The sequence below is a fragment of the Pteropus medius genome, unplaced genomic scaffold (assembly GCF_902729225.1).
Source record: "Pteropus medius unplaced genomic scaffold, Ma_sr-lr_union100, whole genome shotgun sequence".
In the NCBI taxonomy this organism is placed as follows: Eukaryota; Metazoa; Chordata; class Mammalia; order Chiroptera; family Pteropodidae; genus Pteropus; species Pteropus medius.
In genome coordinates, this window is record NW_024348527.1 from 1,717,731 (window position 1) to 1,736,832 (window position 19,102).

A 19,102-nucleotide genomic window follows, 5' to 3' on the forward strand; every position below is an offset into this window, starting at 1 on the left:
TCCGGACTGCTAGGCCACCGGTGCACTGGGCACAGAGCATATTGTGTTTCTGCCCCTACCCTGCTCCCTGTCCCCTTCAGCTCTCAGGTCATAGCCTTGGTGACCAGCTGAGCCAGAGGCCCCAGGGTAAAGAGAAAGGAGTAGACAGTATCCAACTCCTGTGATGAACAGGAGGCTTCTAAGAGGAACAGAGGGAAGGCAGGAGGAGCAGGGTCCTCAGCTGTCATCACACACTGGAGTCCAGGTAGATGGGAAGAGAAGCACAGGAAAAGTATTCAGAAGGCCACTACCAACCAACAATTCAAGGACACAAGGACACCCACAAAGAGGCACCACCAAGACTTATTGGGATAGTAAGATGAATAGGTTTAATCATTCTTATTTGAAAAACAAGACATAAATTAGTATATATATATAATTTATATATTTTGTGTAGTATATATACTATATACAGACATTAGAAAATGTGTCCTCTCCATGAGGCTAAGGGAGAGGTGAAGGATGGCGGTAGAATGACACAGGCAGGGCCTAAGTGGCGAAGGTGCAGGATCAAGAAATTGGGAGGAGAGGAAGACCACATCAGCACTCAGGCTTGCAGCAGTCAAGGGGGAAATGTTCCCCACTGGCTTCATCTCTGGCCCATTAAACAACTTGGTCTTGTGGGAGAGGCAAAGAAGAGGGGAGCTGGCTTCCGCAGAGGAGCTCGCCTGATCTTTGCTGGGAGAAACTGCCACTCAGGAGGGCTTTATTGCACTAGAGGACACCAAGGATGGGTGGGGGTTAAGCACAGTGTACATTTTTATAAAACTCACATAAGAATGGGAGATTCCACCTGGGCCTCTCACGTAATGATGACAAGAGACAGACACAGGGTATGAGTGTGTGGGAAACAGGGAAGTATGGAGAGGTGGACAAGAAGCAATCTGTACAGAAGAAACATTGGCTTTCTTTGTTCCCTACAATGGGACAATTGGTAGGGACTCCGTGTCTTCACTCCCAGGAAGATTGTAGGGGGGTGGTGACAGCAACAGTAGATGTGTCAAGGAGAATGCTAAACAGTGTGAATTCTCTTCCAGATGACTCCAGAGAGAAAGAGAAAGGTGCAAGACTGCACCGGGTAAGGCGCTCAGCTTCTTTTCTTAGAGAGACAAATCCACAGGGTCAATACACAGCCAAAAGCATATACTCAGGATTAACATATCACGCTAGCTTCCAGAAGTTTAAGATATAGTCATCAACAACCCCCCACCCTTGTCCCTTCCCCTCCCACCCCCACCCCAGTCTGTAGCTAAAGTGGAACCTCCCTGGGAGACAGTCTGTCTGGTCGAGAGATGTTGAGAGAGGAGCCACACGCCTGTAGCCGCAGGCCCTGCACTATGCTGGGTTGGGCCAGGTGGGCTCTGAGGCCTGCTCCGGGTTTCCCCAGAGCAGACATTTTAACCAGGTACCTTATCCAGAACGAGTGGGGTGATCCAAGATGCTTGCTCCCTAGTGGACTGAGCTGCCCTGCCCATCAATGAGGAACAGGGCACTTTGGGGATGGCTGGTGTGGAGCTACTAGGCCAGGGGGCAAGGGCTCCAGAGGCTGCCCCTGTTGGGCTGGCTGCAAACAGTCCCATGTGGCTGTTTACTGTAGGACTACCACCCGGGCACAGGCCCTCTGGGGTGGCCTCTGCCACGTGAGTGTGAGCTCAGGGTGGATGGGCACATCTGGGCTGATATGCCCTCTCCCCTCCACTTAGCGCTGTGGCCTGCTGCTACTGCCACTTCTCCCTGGAGGGGAGCAGATGCCAGGAGGAACTCAAGGCCCTTGGGCCTGCCTTGAAACAGAGCAGGAAGTGAGCCTAATGCCACCTCGCAGCCCTAGAGAAGAGAGAAAAAATACAGCTCTGTGGTGGGCATAGTGACCAGGGGCCTTGGCCCTCACAGTGACGCCTAGAGGCCAGGGAAGTGGGGAGGACACCCAGGGTGCCAGTGGCCTGGAGCACTCAGGGACAGCCTTAATGCAGGGAAGTTTTTGCTCCCTGGAGATTGAAGGCTCTTGGACCCTGACTGGCCCAGTAGACACATACACTTACCACAGGATACAAGGACCACAAAGCTCAAACCTAGGGCTGAGAATGGGGATGAGGGAGGCCTGGGCTAATGCCCTACTTAATAAGAGTTTTTAAGGAGTGGGTGAATGTGCTCATAACAGTCACTGAAGTGGGGGAGCCTGGTGGGTGTTCTGGGGCCACCCCTATAGCTGCTGCTGCCTGCTGCTGCTGCTGCTGCTGTTGCTGCTGCTGCTGCTGCTGCTGCTGCTGCTGCTGCTGCTGTTGCTGCTGCTGAAGGTTCCGGGTGGTGGATTCCTCAGCGGCACGCAGCAGGAAGGTGTAGTTCCTTACCACCTCTTCTACCTTGGCCAGCAGCTCTTGGCGCTGGGCCTCTGAGCGCACGATGAACACCAGCCGCACGAAAGTCTCAATGAGGCTGCTCAGCACCTGGAAGCTTCCCGTAATGGCTGCCAGCATGTGAGTTGGGCTCTTGTCCACATTGGCCACACGGCGGCAGGAAGCCCGAAGCTCCTTGAACTTGAGAGCCAGCTCGAGCTTGTACTCAGAGATCTGAGAGACGTAGGGCTTGGGGGCACGGGCTTCGGGGCTGGCTACGCACTGCCGCAAGACAGTCAGCAGCTCATTGGTGTCTAGCCGGGCAGCCAGGAAGCCATCAGGCAGGCCATAGGCATGGGCCCGCAGGGCATTGATCTTGGCCAGGCTTCCCTCAAAGGTGGATACTCGCAGGTCAATCTCCTGGGTGCGGGAGGCCTCAGGGCTGCTGCTGCTGCTGCAGGTGGCCGCATCTAGCACTTGCAGGGTCCTGCTCACTACGGGTACCACCTGCTGATCCAACTTCATGCCGGGCAGAATCTTCATGGGGATGGAGTAGGACAGCTCGTCCTTACCATCGCTGACATCATCTGCCATGTCGCACTTGCGGTAGTAGAAGCAGTAGCGGATGGAGCAGCACTTGCTGCTCTCACTATCCTCGTCCAGCTCAGCGGGCTTCTGGTACACCTCTTCTGGCAGTGAGAACACGGCCATCTGTCTGGGGCCTTTGGTCTCAGGGGCAACCTGGACATATGAGGGGTCTCCCAGGATTGGTGACTCCAGAGGCTTGCTTTTGGGACCCAAGACTAGGGGGAGGCCTGCCTCTACTTCCTTGGCCTCTCTGGGCAGCATACTCAGGGGTGGGTGTGGGTATACATCTGAGGTTAGCGAGGCCCTATCACCCTGATCCAGCTCACTGATACTGTAGCGGCGTATCAGTTTCCTGTAGTTGGGAGCTCCCAGACACTCACCCCCTGAGGCACACGTGGTCAGGCACGAAACACCACTCTCAGGGTCTGATCGGCACTCTCGGGATTCCAGGCTGGTGGAGCGGATGCGCCGGACATTGGTGGGACTGCTGAGGCTCAGGTCTGGGCCAGCCTCTGGCTGCCTCTGAGTAGGGGGGATCTTGTCCTTCTCCCTCCCCCGGAGGCCAGGCACTGGTGTCTGGGGAGCCTGTGGCCGGCCCCCTCGGCAGATGCGCTTGCAATCGCAGCTGCGCCTCTGCTCACGGGACATGCCAGGCCCTTGTTGCACAGGGCTGCTGCGTAGCTGGCAGCTGCAGCGGCCTGGTGCTGGGGGTTGCAAATACTCAGTGCCTGGCAGCTCGCCCTGGCTTGGTGGCTTTAGAAGTTCCTCAAGGAACTCCAGCTCATACTGCTTTACCTTCTGCAGCTGGGCCTGCCGCTCATCGGTCTCCTTTTTCTGGCGAGTTGGGAAGGTGGCAGAGAATAAATTGCGTAGCCGGAAAGTACCTCGGGATGATTTGGGCTTTGTAGGGCCTTCGGAGGTCCCGTGGGCTCCATCCAGGGTTGTTTCAAGTTTCCTAGAGGGCATGGTGCTCACCTGACGGTTGACAGCCTGGGGTCTCAGTGGGCTCTGGCCTTGGGACTGGCTGCTGGGGCTCTGCAGAGCCATGGGGTAGCTGGCTCGTGGGACCAGGCTGGTTTCCTCAAGCTTGCTGCTTTTGGGTATGCTCTCTAGCTGCCCCTTCTCCCCCTGGCTAGAGATGGTGCCCTGCTTGTGTAGGGAAGGCTTAGCACCCTCTGACCCACCCCTGCCTGCCACATCCCCTGTAGCTTGCTTGCTCACAGACTCTCGACTTGCTCGCAAAAGATAGCTTTTGGGAGGGAAACTTTGAATAGGCAGCCTGTCTCCTTGTGGGGAGAGATGTAGGCTATCGGCCCGGCTGCATGCTCTGGAGCTGGAAGAGACTTCTGGGCTCAGCTGCTGCTGAGAATTCCGTGAGGCCTCTGGAGCACTGGGGCTCATTTTGAACTTAAGATTCTTATTGGCACTGCTGCTTATCATGCTGACTTCTGGCCTTCCCATGCTGGCCTCCAGCCTTCTCTCCCCACTGCTGAGGGTGTTCCCCAAGGCTCCGCCAGGGGCGGGTAGAATCTTAGTGTGAACCACCTGCGGTAGGGTGGCCGAGATGATAGCTGGAGTCACACTGCCCTTTGGGTCTAGGATAAGCTTGGGGCTCAACCTGACTTCCTTTGGTAGGTTCTCCCTTAGCTCAGAGACCTGCTCTTCACTGAGGGATGCCGTGGCCGCCCTCAGTGACATCTCTAGGCCTGCCCTAGTGTGGCCAGGCCCTTTGTCCTCAGGAACTGGGGATAACAGGCTCAAATTCTTCTGCTCATTAAGCTGTGGGGACAGTGCTGGGTGCACTGCTAGAGCATACGTTCGCTCTCGCTGTGGCTGAGCCTCTGACTGGGGCAGCTTTCTCCGAGTGCCAGGGGGGCCAGGACTCTGGCCTGGGATAGCTGGCTGGAGGGATGGATTGGGATCTGAGCGCCCAAGAGAGTAAGGGGCTGTGAGAACGGCCTGGGCTGCGCAGCTCTGGATGCGGAAGGGCAGGTCCTTGCGGGCCAGGAGACTGTCCTTTTTGAGGTGCTGGGCCAGGAAGTAGGTGGTATTTTGATGCTGCTTCATGGCAGACATCATCTCTGACATGTCTGTGAGCTCCGAAGAGTTGGTTTCATGGCCCGAGTCCAGCGATGATTCAGGGGTGATTGTGGCCAGCACAATCAGACCTAGAGGAACACGGACAGGGCTTGCTGCACTGAACTCAGATCAAGTCCTTTACCAACCATATGTAGAGAGTTTATGGAGGCCAAGGTTAACCAGCAGTATTGCAAGCTGGGGGAAATAAGTCAGGCTTGGGGGAACTGCAGGACTGAGGGAGGGACGAGGGGGGTGAGGACAAAGGGAGTCAAGCTGGGAGAAGGGTTATGAAGGGCTGGAATCCGAAAGAGAAACAAAAGAGGCACAGAGAAGATCTGGGCAGTTTGATGGCAAATTAACATGCAAATCACATGCAAAACAACATGCTAATCATCACTATTTTTAGATTCCACAGCTAGGAAATTTTTGTCAATTGTCCTGAAGAGAGCTGGCAAAGAGAGGTCTCTCTTTATCTAGCCCTCCTAATCTGGCCAAGCCTGCCTGCTGTTCTTATAGCTGAGGCCATTTAGCTGAGCTTGTCCTCTCTCTGGCTACCACATAGGCCTCTATCCTAGGAGCCGTTAGTGCTTGGAGCTCCAGACTCTGAGCAAAAAGAAATGCCAGCCATGGGGGCAGAATACATGGGGGCTGCCTCACACCAGGGATGCCCTCACATACAGAAAAGGCAGGGGTTGGTACTCTCTCTGGTCAGTCAAGCTCCCTCTGACCTCAACCTCTTCACCTTCTCTATCTATACTTTCTCTCACCTCACATGCTTTCTCATATGCCTTACTCTTCCCTATTCATTTTCTGTTGCTGTACCACTGACCTCTTCTTTTTAAAGTATATGTTTATGGAGGTATGTATGTATGACTATGGGTACATGTCCGACATGTGTATTTGTCTACAAGATGGACATACGTATGTCTGCAATAGGTAAAAGCATGCATGTTGTATCGTTCTCCCACCAAATCATAATTAATAATAGCTACTACTTACTGAGTCCTTCCTATGTGCTAGGCAGTGCTTAAGTGCTTTGTGTGAATGATCTCATTTAATCTTCACAACAACCCTATATGATATGACTATTGTTGACAAACTCATTTGACGAAAGTGAAGCCCAGGGAGGGTAAGTGCCCTGCCAAAGGTCACACTGAAAGTGAGAGAAGAATCCAGGACTTGGGTGTATCTGACTGAGAGCCCATGCTCTTAGGCAGTGTAAAGACCCCTGCCTTGAGCAGTGATGGCTGCTGGCTCCCCTGATCCCAGGTCAATAGGTGGTTACTTGGTCTTTTTTTTTCTCTTCCAGTCATGTGCATGCTGGATATTTTTTGCATGTCTTCTATATCTCTCACAATTTTGCTTTGATTCTCCATCCTGGCCTTGCTCTGTAGCTGTCATGGCCGCAATTCCTAGGGTCCATCTGCAAGACATTTCCAGAGATGGAATGGTAAGAGCCAGAGCTCTAGCTGGCGCTGAGCAGCAGACACCTGCCACAGCATCGTTGCTCCTCGACTCTATCTGAACTGCCTCTGGCCCATCCACTGCCCTGACATACCACAGTGACTTTGATCTCTGCTTAGGAAGCAGCAATGCCACCTGCTGGCCCAGCCTGGAAGGGAAGGCAAGAGGGAAGAGGAACGGGCTGTTGTTACCTGCAGTCTGTGGGGGTGGGGGATGTGGTCCATCCTCTGAGGCTGCCAGGGCTTCCAGAGCCTGCAGAGTGGACACCAGGGCATCATCTAGCTCCTGGGCATGATCTCGAACTGTCCGGGTCTGCACACTGTCAATCAATGTCACTGGTATCTCATCATACAGGAGCCCACGCAGGTGGCGTCCTTGCTCCTGGCTCTGGACAGCCCGGCGCTTGGGGTCATCCTCATCAGAACTGTTGTCTCGAAAACCAGGAGGTGGGGCAGCAATGGCAGGCAACAGAGAAGTGCTCTCATCTTCCTCTTCCTCCTCCTCCTCACTCCCAGGGGGTGGGAGGGACATCAAGTCTACTATATTGTCACGAGAGGAGCCGGGCCTCCCACCTTTGCGAGGAACCAGCTGCTCCTGGAGTTTGGCTTTGCAAGAGTCACAGTAGAAATTCAGGGCTTCAGCCCCAAGGGAATTGTCCAGGGTATAGGACCGGGACCTGCTGGCACAAGGCTCATGATCTAGGCTGGCTGCATCAAAGTCATCAGGGACCATATTGTAACCTTGGCCAGAGCTTTTGGATGTGGGGTCAGACTTGGTCCGGGGCCTGGTCTCCTCAAAGAAGATTAAGTTCTCATTGACATCTGGCCGGCTTTCTTGCTCCTTCCTTTGTTCACGCATATGGAGGTAGCAAAAGCTGACAAGCTCAGAGTTGGCAGGCGGGGGCGTGCAGTGGCTCGATTTCCTGGGGCTGGTGCCCATGCCGCCCACATAACTACTCTCCTTTTTCCCCAGGTGGCCCCCAGTGACAGGGCGGTGGGCGCTGTGCATGTAATCTAAACCCAGAAAGAGAATCAATAGATGAGCCCTGGTGCTGAGGACTGTGGCTGAGCTCTCTTGGCATCTCTGGCCTGGGTCTCTGGTGCACAGTTGGGTGACAGGTATGTAAAGAGAGCCTTACCTGGCTGCTACAGATTAGGGAAAGGGGAATCAACTGGCCATGTTGCTGCCAACCCTGTAAATAGAGTGAGTAGAATAGAATGGTCTGAGCTACTAATAGCCCTACCACCTCTGAAGTGGGAAAAGGCATGTGGTGAGGTGGGGTGGGAGTGAAAACCTTGGAATCTATACATAGATGAACTCTTACAAGGGTATGTCTGATCTGAGAGTCAGATGTAAGCATACCTAAAGAAGTGTGATTTGTTTCATGTCCTTCTTGGAACTGTACTGTTCCTACACTTTTTAGGGCCTTTCCAACCTCCAGTACTCTTTCACTCTTGTGTTATGTTGGATGTCTTCTAGAAGAAGGAAAGAAATCCGACAAGTCACTAGTGCTTTAGTGGAAAATGTAAAACAGGCTATGTACAATGCCTGAGAGTTTGCATTTCAAAGAGGGCTGTCAGTAGAGGTACCCTAAAAGAATAAAGCTCTACTAGTAGAATTCTGAGTATCTGAATGTGTAAAGTATATAAGAGATATGCTGGGATATGCATATATTGGGAAAAGGGTCAGAAGAACATTCTTGTAATTCCTCAAATCACATTATTTCTCTGTATTCATACAGGGCCAGCCTGCCTGCTATACACACATGTGGCATAAAGGTTCTAGTCAACAGCTTTTAATGATGGTGGGTCTTCCCTCTGAGAATTATCTATATCAAATGCTTCATCTCTGAATGGCATCTCTCTCTTAGTCTGTTTTTGGGGCCCCTCCCCATGTTATCTGTGAGAATATACTCAGACAATGCCAAATCACTTTGCTATCAGCAGAGAGACAGGTGCCAAGCAAGCACTGATTTAGGCTAGGGTCATCACACACAATCCCATTTAATCCTCACAACGGCTCAGTGTAGTAGGTGCTATCATTATCCCCATTTTGCAGAGGAAGAAACTGATCCAGTTGGTAATGTGATTTATCCAAGGTCAGATGAGTCATAAATGGCAGTCTGAATTTGATCCCAGGTCTGAGGGACTACAAAGCCCATGTTTTTAAACACTACCCTATACTTCATCACGATGCTCAAGATGTTGAAAAATAAAATGCCTTTCACATTCCAGTTTGACAGGGTCAATGTGTCAGCATTGCTTTTCATTAGAGCTTACAGTCACCACAAAAGCATGGTATTGGCACTTACGACAGAGCCCCAAATTACATGAGGCAAAAACTGACTGAATTGAAAGGAGAAATACACAAACCAACAGCAATAGCTGAAGATTTCAATATCCTACTTTAAATAATCGATCGAACAACCCAGGCAGAAGATCAACAAGGAAATAGAGAACCTGAACAACATTATAAACCTATAAATCTATAGAACATGCTACCTAACAGCAACAGAATATACATTCTTCTCAAACGCACCTAGAATTTTCTCCAAGACAGACTACATGTGATATCATAAAATAAGCTTCAAGAATTTTAAAAGGAATGAAATCATATAAAGTATGTTTTTTTTTTTAGCACAACAGAATTAAATTAAAAATCAATAACAGGAGGAATTTGGGACATTCACATACATGTGGAAATTAAATAAAACATTCCTAAGTAACCAATGGGTCAAGAAAGAAATCACAAGGGAAATTGGAAAATATTTTGAGATGAAGAAAAATGAAGATACAACATACCAGAACTTATGAGAACTAGCTAAATTAGTGTTTGAGGACAAATTTATAGCTGCAAATGCCTACATTACAAAAGAAGAAAGATTTCACATCAATAACCTAAACTTCCACCTTAAGGGACTTGAAGAAGAAGAGCAAACTAAATACAAAGCAAACAGAAGGAAAGATATAGTCAATTATAGAGGATAGAAAAATAATAGAGAAAAATCAATGAAACTAAAAGTCGATTCTTTGAGAGGGAAAGGTCAAAGAGGCCTGGAGTCGGCCTTAACTGCCTTATAGGATACGAAGTTCCACTCTGCAGTTCACACAGGGTTTCTCTGAAACTCACCCTCAGGGGAGAGTGGCCAGGTGCAGGGCTGACCTCTGGCATGGGAGGCCCAAGACAGGCCAGTTCCAGGTGGACTTTGAGTTACCTGGCCAAGCCCTGTGCTAGGAGGGAGAGCTCTGCAGACAGCCAGAGAGGTTGCACAAGGTTCCCCTCTCTGGGCTCTTCCAAGTCCAAGAGCAGTTTGCCATAGATAAGGATTGTAAAAGGACCCACTCCCTGTGGAAACTGTATTTGTGTCATATGATTTATGACAGTAAATTTTCTCTTTTGAGCTTCCAGTAAAAAGAAATTGGTTCTTTGAAAAGAACAATGAAATTTACACACATTTAGCTGTACAGATCAAGCAAAAAAAGAGAGAGAGAGAGAGAGAAGATTCTAATTACTAAAATCAGGAATGAAAGAAGGGCCAATACTACTGACTCTACAGATATGGAATTGATTATAAATGAATATCATGAATAAATTTATGCCAAAATATTAGATAACCTAGATGAAATGAACAAATTCCTAGAAATACACAAACTATGAAAACTGACTAAAGGAGAAAAAAAAAAAAACAAATAGGCCAATAACAGGAAAAGAAATAGAATTAGGAATTAATAATCCACCCTGTTGATAAATAAATAAATAAAGCCCCGGCCAAGATGGTTCTGCCGGTGAGTTTTTCCAAATGTTCAAAGAAGCATTTATACTAATTCTTCACAAACCCTTCCAAAAAATAGAAGAGAAGTGACCGCTTCTCAACTCATTTTATGAGGCCGATATTATACCAAAGATTGTCTGATACCAAAACCAGACAAGGACATCACAAGAAACTATAGAGCAATATTTCTTACAAATACAGATGCAAAGTTCCTCAACAAAATACTAGCAATCTGAATCTAGCAACATATAAAAGGAATTATATACCATGACCAAATGAGATTTATTGCAGGAATGAAAGGATAGTTTAACCTCCCAAAATTAGTTAATGTAATTTACCATGTTAATAGAATAGAGAACAAACACCATATGATCATCTCAATGGACACAGAAAAATCATTTGTCAAAATCTACCATCCTCTCATGATAAAACTTGACAAGCTAGAAATTAAAGAGAACTTCTTCCACCTGAGAAAGGTAATCTATGAAAAACTCACAGCCAATATCATACTTGATGGTGAAAGACTGAAAGCTTTTCGAAGATCAGGAAAATGTCCAGGATCTCTGTTTTCACCATTTCTATTCGACATTATACTAGAAGGTCTATTAGACAGTAAAATGGACAATAAGACAGTACAATTAGACAGTAAAATGAAATATAAGGCATCCAGATTGGAAAGGAAGAAGTAAAAGTATCTCTATTTGCTAATGACATATTCTTGTACATAAAAAAAATCCCAAGCAATCCACTAATAATAAACTATTAGAAATAAACAAGAAGCTCAGCAAGGTTACAGGATAAAGGCTTAATATACAAAAAGCAATTGTATTTTTAAACACCAGCAATGAACAATCTGATAATGAAATTAGGAAACAATTCTATTTACAATAGCACCAAAAATAAGAAAATATTTAGGCATACATTTAACAAAAGAACAAGCCATGTACACTGGAAACTACAAAATATTGATGAAAGAAATTTTAAAAAATTTAAATAAATGGAAAGACATTTTGTATTCATGGATTCGAAAACTTATTATTAAGATGGCAATACTTTCCAAATTGATCTATAGATTCATTGCAGTCCCTTTCAGAATCCCAGCTGACTTTGTAGACATTGACAGGCTGATATAAAAATTCATATGGGATTACAAGAGACCCAGAATAACCAAAGAAATCTTTAAAAAGGACAGATTAGGGAGACTGGGAAAAATGGCATAAGTGATAGAAGCTTTGTTCATCCCCTCTTGAGACCACATCAAAGCTGTGACAGAAACACAGAGCAAACAACAAGCAGAGTCACCTGGGGTCCAGATAAACAGAAGCACTACAACTAGGGAGAGAAATAAGAAATCACCCTGCAACGGTTAGAGGGGGTGAGGACGTGAGGATTCCCAGTCCCCAGTGGCTGAGTGGGACAGAGGCTTCAACAGCTGTGGGCATTCCTCTTAAAGGGGCTGTGTCCATGACCAGACTTTCACGGTGATGGACCTGCTCTCTGAGCACCAGCACCTGGTAGGCTGCTGGGGTGGCGTGGGGGGGCGGGGCGGGTAAGGAACTACAAAGGAACATTGAGTTGTCAGAGTGAGGGCCTGAGGCAAGTCTTTCTCCCGGGCAGAAGTGCTGGCAGTATCCATTGTTCCTTTGTTGAGCCCCCCCCCACTTCCCAGTGTGCAGACACAGCACTGCCATAGCTGAGATGTCATTGAACTAGATAACAGAGGTTGTTCTGCCCAGAGGATTCCCTGAAACTTTGCCTCCTTCAACTCATGGCCCTACACAAGCCACATCCAGTTGTGTCCACAGCGAGTCCTGTGACACTTGCTGAGCAGTGCCAACACTCACACTGGTGGCAGCTGGCCTTGGTTTCTGGCATGGCCTCTTGAAGCAACCATAAGCATAGCATCTGTGGATTGCTTGTGGAATTCTTAACAGGTGGCCCTGGAGGGGTAGAGGCTTGGGCTAAACTTGGTCTGCAGCTGAACCCCTTTCAGGACTGTGCTGCAGGAAACCTACACAAAGCCACATGAATAAGACCTGGAGACTTAAGAGCTTTGATTAATACATAGAAACAGACACAGAAAGGCAGCTAAAATAGGAAGACAAAGAAGCAGAAACCATACAAGAGAACAGAACAGAGGTCCCAAAATAATGGAGTCAAGCAATCTAACAGATGCAGAGTTCAAAACACTGGTTATAAACATGCTCAATGAACTTAGTGGAAGTATAGATGAATTCAATGAGAACTTTAACAAAGAGATAAAAAACACAAAAATGGAAATGGAAATTATAAAAGGGAATCAGTCAGAAATAAAGAATCATTATCTGAGATGAAGAGTATATTACAGAGAATCAACAGAGTGGATGAAGAAGAGGATCGAACCACCGACATAGAGGATGGGGAAGCCAAGGGCATCCAATCAGAACAGCAAAAAAAGAGAGGTAATTAAGAATATAATAATAATTTAAGGAGCCTATGGGGCAAAATTAAGGGCAACGACATCCGTGTCATAGGGGTACCTGAAGAGGGAGAACAAGAAGTTAAAAATAGATTTGAAGAAACAATGATGGAAAACTTCTCTAACCTGGTGAAGGAAATAGACATAGAACCCAGGAAGCTCAGAGCATCCCCAAAATGAACCCAAAGAGGCCCACACCAAGATATAGCATAATTAAAATGCCAAAGGTTAAAGACAAAGAGAGTATCTTAAAAGCAGCAAGAGAAAAGCAATAAGTTACCTCTAAGGGAGCACCCATAAGACTGGCAGCTGATTTCTCAAAAGAAACTTTGCAGGACAGAAAGGCTTGGCACAAAATATTCCAAGTGATGAAAACCCAGAATCTACAACGAAGAATACTTTACCAGCAAAGCTATGATTTAGAGTCGAAGAAAAGATAAAGAGCTTCCCAGACAAAAATAAGCTAAAGGAATTCATCAACACCAAGCCGGTATTACAGGAAATGTTGGAGAGACTTGTCTAAGAAGAAAAAAACATGTATCAAAAACATGAGTAAAGAATGGTAATAACTATATTCCTATCAACAAGTACCTCAAATGGAAAAGAATTAAGTGCTCCAACCAAAAGATAGAGTGGCTGAATGGATAAGAAAATAAGATCCCCTACATATGCTGCCTACAAGAGATTCACTTTAGATTAAAAGACACACACAGACTAAAAGGAAGGGGATGGAAAAAGGTACTGCCTTGATGGACCTAGAGGGTATTGTGATGAATGAAATAAGTCAGATAGAGAAAGACAAATACCACATGATTTCACATACATGTGGAATCTAAAGAACAAAATCAACAACGACAACAACAAAAAGAGAAACAAACTCATAGATACAGAGAATATTTTGAGGGATACTAAACAGGAGTGGGGTTGAGGGGGATGGTGAAAAAGGGCAAAGGGATTAAGAAGTACAAATGGAGAGATACAAAATAGTCATAGCGATATAAAGTGTAGCATAAGGAAAACAATCAATGATGTTGTAAAAAATATGTAAGGAGGAAGAGGGGTACTAGATTTAGTGGGGTGACCACTTCATGAGTTATATAGATCTCTAATCACTATGCTGCACAACTAAAACTAATATATTATTATATGCCAACTATAATTGAAAAAAACTCATTGAATTGTACAATGTAAATATGAGCAACTAATTGTCTATTATACTTCAACAAAGCTGGGCGGGGGAGTAAGTTTCAAAAAAAAAAAAACAGAACAAATTAGGTGGATTTATGCTTCCCGATTTTAAAGCCTACTACAAAACAATGGTAATCAAGACGGTATGGTACCAGCATAAAGACAGACATATAGATCAATGAAATAGAATTGAGAGTCCAGAGATAAACCCTTATGTTTATGGTCAAATAGCCTAATTTAAAAATTGGCTAAGGATTTGAATAGATATATCATCAAAGAAGATATATAAATGCCCAATAAGTACATGAAAAGATGTTCGACATCATCAGCTACGATGATGTAAATAAAAACCACAATGAGATACATTTCACACACACTACAATAGATCTAATAAAAAAGACAGACAATAACAAGGGTTGGTGAGGATATGCTGAAATTGTACCCTCTAATGTCATTGATGGGAATGTAAAATGGTGCAGTCATTTTGCAAAACAATTTGGCAGTTTCTCAAAATTAAACATAGAGTTGCCATTTGACCAGGATTCCACTCCTAGGTATATACCAAAGAGAAATAAAAACATAGATCCCCACATAAACTTGTACATTAATGTTCATAACATTACTATTCAGAATAGTCAAAAGTTAGAAGCAACCCAAATGTCCATCAATTGATGAATGGATAAACAAAATGTGGTCTATCCATACAATGGAATATTATTTGACCATAAAAAATGAAGGACTGATAAATGCTACAATATAGATAACTCTTGAAAACATGCTTAAGTGAAAAAAAGCGAGTCACAAAAGGACCGTATATTGTAAGATTCCATTTATCTGAAATGTCCAGAATAGGCAAAGGTACAGAGACAGAAAGTTGATTAGTAGTTGCTTAGGGCTAGGATGTGAGTAGGAGGGGAATAGGGAATGAGGATTAATGGGCACAGAGTTTGTTTTAGGAGGAGCAAGACTGCTCTAAAATTAAAGTATGGTGATGATTGTACAGCACTGTGAATATATTAAATATACTTAAAAACACTGAGTTGAGAACTTTAAGTGGGTGAATATTTTGGCTTGGAAATTGTACCTAGCTAAAACTGATTATTAAAAAGAAACAGCATTGGGCACATGGTGAACTCTTAATCAGTATAAAAAGCAAAAATGTGTTCTGCACTTGAAAGGACTTTGTGGAGCTTATCTCACATGATCCTGTCAATCCCTTATGAGGAAGGCTTCTGTTATTATTCTCAGTGTACAGGAGAGGAAACTGAGACTCAGTTTATGGAACTTGCTCCTGATTACACATTAAGATACAGCAGGCAGGAACTGGAACACAAGTCTCTCTGACTTCAGATCCCAAGCCTTTACTGTTTTCCATAGACCATGTTGCCCCTCTAAATCTGGTCAGCGTAACTACATTGAGTGGGTTCAACTTAGGCCTTAGCGGCTGCACCTAGAAACTGTGTATCAGCTGGAGGAATAGTAGGTAATGACCCTGTGAGACTTAGGGAAGAAGTACTCTAGGAGAGCACTGAGCCAGGAGCTTGAACTATCAGTTCAGGAGGTCTCTACTCCTAGGCATTGATCACAGGTCCTAGAGATGCACTGGGTGCTAATTACCTATGAGACAGCTGAACAATCTCAATAGGCTGCCATCGGAGGTGGCTCCCAGGGGCATGTTCAATAAGGAGGTGGTGACTCCTCTCAGACAAGGGCTGGAGGTCTAAGGGTGGCTTCCCTCCCTGCAAAATGGAAACATCTCCCAATATCAGGCTGTCAAGGCCAGGTGATGCACAGCCACTCACTTGGTACTGTGATTTCTAGATCCGAGGAGCAGCATAGGGCTATGCGAAGAAGAAAACGTCCCTGAAGAAGCCTGGATCTCCTCCAGACAGAAGGTTAGAAATGCCAATAAAGCCAGGTGTGTTCAGCTGATAGCTGAGACAGCATAACTTCCAGATTGCAAATCTGTAAATTGCTCACCAGTTTTTCCCAAGGAGATGCCTTAGTCTATCCCTCTGTACTCACCCACTCTGAAGACTGACTTAAAAAAATGCTTGCAAAGAACAGGATGGTGATCCAACTGGATCTATATTGAAAACTATATTATACACATACACATATATAGTCAACACGACATTGAAACAACCGACTTTCTATTGGCCTTGCTATATCCTACAGTCCGAAGAGCATTACTGGTCACAAGGACAAATGACCTAGAGGCCTTGCAAGAACCTTGTGTCCTTTCTAAGTCATCAAAAATAAAAGAGTCTGTTATGTTCGGTCTAGCTTTAGCACATGCTGGGTTTTCACTATTTGAAAATTGATAAGACATGTATGGGATATGGAGTAGCCATTAACAAGAATGTTCGATTCACCAGACCAAACTGTTTTTTAACTATGAGAGAAAACATAAAGTGAACTCCTCCTCCAACTGTGACTCCAATTGGGGCCTCCAGTCTTATTTTTCTGGATTTCCCAGGAATACAGGGAACTCAAGGCTAGAGAATGATGGCAGCTGCCTCAGGATTTCTTATCACCCCAGTACAGGCTGAAAGTTGGCATTTGTCTGAGACTTTCTCTAAGTTGCATCCTTAAGACCAGGTGCTGTTCTGTTGTGTCAGTTGAATTTCCTCTATACAAATGCAAAGGTACTTACTGTATTGGCATTATCCCTTTAATTGTCGGTCCACATTCTCTCATTAAACTCTGTGAGGGCAAGGACCATGCCTGTTATTCACAGCTCTATCTGCAGTGCTTGGCACATAATGAGTACTTGAGAAATAGTTGTGAGTGAATAAGTGAAAAACCTACTTCGGGAAAACTACCGATAATGCCCAACAGGTAATCTCTTCCGTTCCACACTCCCATTTTCCTTTTTTTTCTGGGTCTCAGAGGGGAGGTGATGCTTTTTCTTTTACCAGTCACTGGTTTAACAGCATCCTTTAGGCCCAGTCAGCTGAACATTGAGTGGAGTTGGCTGGCAGCCGGCAGCTGCTATGGACCAAGAATACAGACCTGGTTAGAGAACCTAGGCTCTGAGTGGGCTGGAGTTTTAGCCCTGAGAGAAAAGCCCAGGTGAGGTTGGCAGAATGACTGTTCCCTATAGGCCTTTCCTAACCATAGTTGGCACTGGAGCTTCTGTTCTGGGATGAAATTTAGAGCTGATGGAGGGATTCATTTCAACTTTGTACTAGGAACTCATGGCCACTCACTGTAATCTGGGTGGAGGTCTCCTCAGTGGTGTCACTTGCTTTTCCCCTTTCTCATCCTTGGGGCCATGGATAAGATGTGCACACCAGCCCCTTACTGGTAGAGCCATGAGGCTCAGCCTTCCCCACCCAGCAACTCAGCAACTAAAGCCCAAGTACTGGGCCCAGGCATTGGTCCAACCCCCTGGGAAAGTCAAGCCCTACAAACAGTGGTGCATCTGCCTCCTGCCTCCTGCATGGACAGAGTGTCCCTGTGCTAGAGGCAGCCTATGACCCCAAAACTCTGCAGGCCCAAGGACCGGGGCTCTTAGGAATCAGGGAGGGGCTCTAAAGCTATGCCTAGCATTTATAGAAGTCTCCTTTCCAGACTGCAATACCTCTAAGAGAATCTAATGAAATTGATTTGATTTTGGAAAAGCAACATGGACACAACATGCAATGTGGTTGGTAAGACTTAAGGGACACAGAAAGCCCTGACATGGTGCCACTATCGCCACAACAAAGGGAAGACTTAATGACAGCACTGGCTAGAGTGCGGATGGGATGACAGAAACTCCTTGGAAGGCAGGGTGGGACTACAAAGCCACCTCAGGGACTTCTTAAAATGGACTCCCCTCTAAACAAATCTCAGTTCCACATCTGGTCCTCAGCAGGGCTCCAGGCTTTTTCTTCTGCCTTCCCTTTTCCCTCTCTATCCTACTTAGTATAATTTACTTATGTGTGATGACAGAGACAAAGACCACAGGTGATACTGAGAGTGCTAATGCTGGCTTTGCTATCATTTGGCTATCATAGGTTTGATAGTATGTATGACCACCCACTTCAGAACCATTTGCCTGGAGATGTGTGGCAACCTGGCCCTCTGGGTTCTTTCTATTCCAAGTCAGTTATTTTGCTTTTTTATGTGGCCTCCTTCATATGCCTTGGGGCCACTTACTCTTTCTCAAATCTGTATTTGGTGATTGCCTTCTAATTCCTGTGGACAATGTTATGAGATGTACATATGGGCTTGTCATGATGTCTGTGACGAAGAGATAATGAGGTGAGAGGGTGTGTGTGGGTATTCAGGCCACTGGGTGCTGGAACATCCATCAGGCACGTGTTTCTACTCTCAAACTCCTCAATCTAGAGCATATGTGACCATGCTGCAAGGCAAGACAGCCTTGAAGAGAAAAGAAATAGACAAGCAGCAAGGCAAGTAGATGAAGAGACTTCAGCATGTGAGGAGGGTGACCACTGGGTGAAAAGTCTCAGTTACTGCCTGTGATGTTTGGGTGTTGGGGTTGGGAAGTACTTACTACACTAACTTGAGCCTTAGGTCTAATATGTGTACTGAGAGTACCTGTTCTATGGGTCTCTTCCTTTTCCTCCCACTTTGGTTCAGGGCAGCAGTATTAAGACTGGGCCGATTTTTTTCCAAGGCCTGTTCCTGATTACCATAATCAGGACAGCTCTGAGTGGTAGCTGCACTGAGCTGTTTGGGGGCTGCACTTGACTTTATTCTTAGTGGTCGTTCCCTCCTATCTATCTCCAAGCCTCATGCTAGACTATACTCTGGGCCTGGAAAGTCTTCCCTACCCGAGCCTCACATGGCCTCTTACTTCAGGCAGCTGTCAACCCCCCTATAATGAACAGAAGAAAAGTTTTATCTTCATTTACAACCTCTACTCAATTAAGCCAGAACATCCATGCATCCCTTCTAGATCGATGTACCTCTAAAGCTTTGCCTTAGATTCAGCGTGATTCCTTAATTGGTTCTATTTATTGCTTGTTTGCTATTTTTATCTTACAATTGTTCACTGACTCAATTGCAATGTGTTGTCACAGGCATCCTTTGTAGGACAAGCCCATCTGAAAGCCAGCTGTCTATCCCACTGGCTTGTGCCAAGTGGGACACAGTGGTACAGCCTCTGCTCCTGGTAAACTAGGTGCTGGCAGAATGGGGTGAGCACTAAGGCAGTGGAGCTCCTCC

The 19,102-nt window shown here is 46.1% G+C and overlaps 1 protein-coding gene across 7 annotated transcripts in view; it reads right to left on the minus strand.

The window, feature by feature from the left end:
- Window positions 1-1,316: 1,316 nt before the first annotated feature.
- The window catches only part of FRMPD3 (FERM and PDZ domain containing 3), a 124,423-nt gene continuing 106,637 nt past the window's right edge, over window positions 1,317-19,102 (minus strand). For 6 of the 7 annotated variants that reach the window (XM_039879742.1, XM_039879740.1, XM_039879739.1 and 3 more), the window contains 2 exons: window positions 6,695-7,516; window positions 1,317-5,128 (listed from right to left, as the gene is read on the minus strand). In XM_039879742.1, the coding sequence (XP_039735676.1) occupies window positions 2,151-5,128; window positions 6,695-7,516 (3,800 nt within the window). In that variant the 3' untranslated portion in view covers window positions 1,317-2,150. The remainder of the gene's footprint in view (window positions 5,129-6,694; window positions 7,517-19,102) is intronic. The other variant, XM_039879746.1, reaches the window with a different exon arrangement.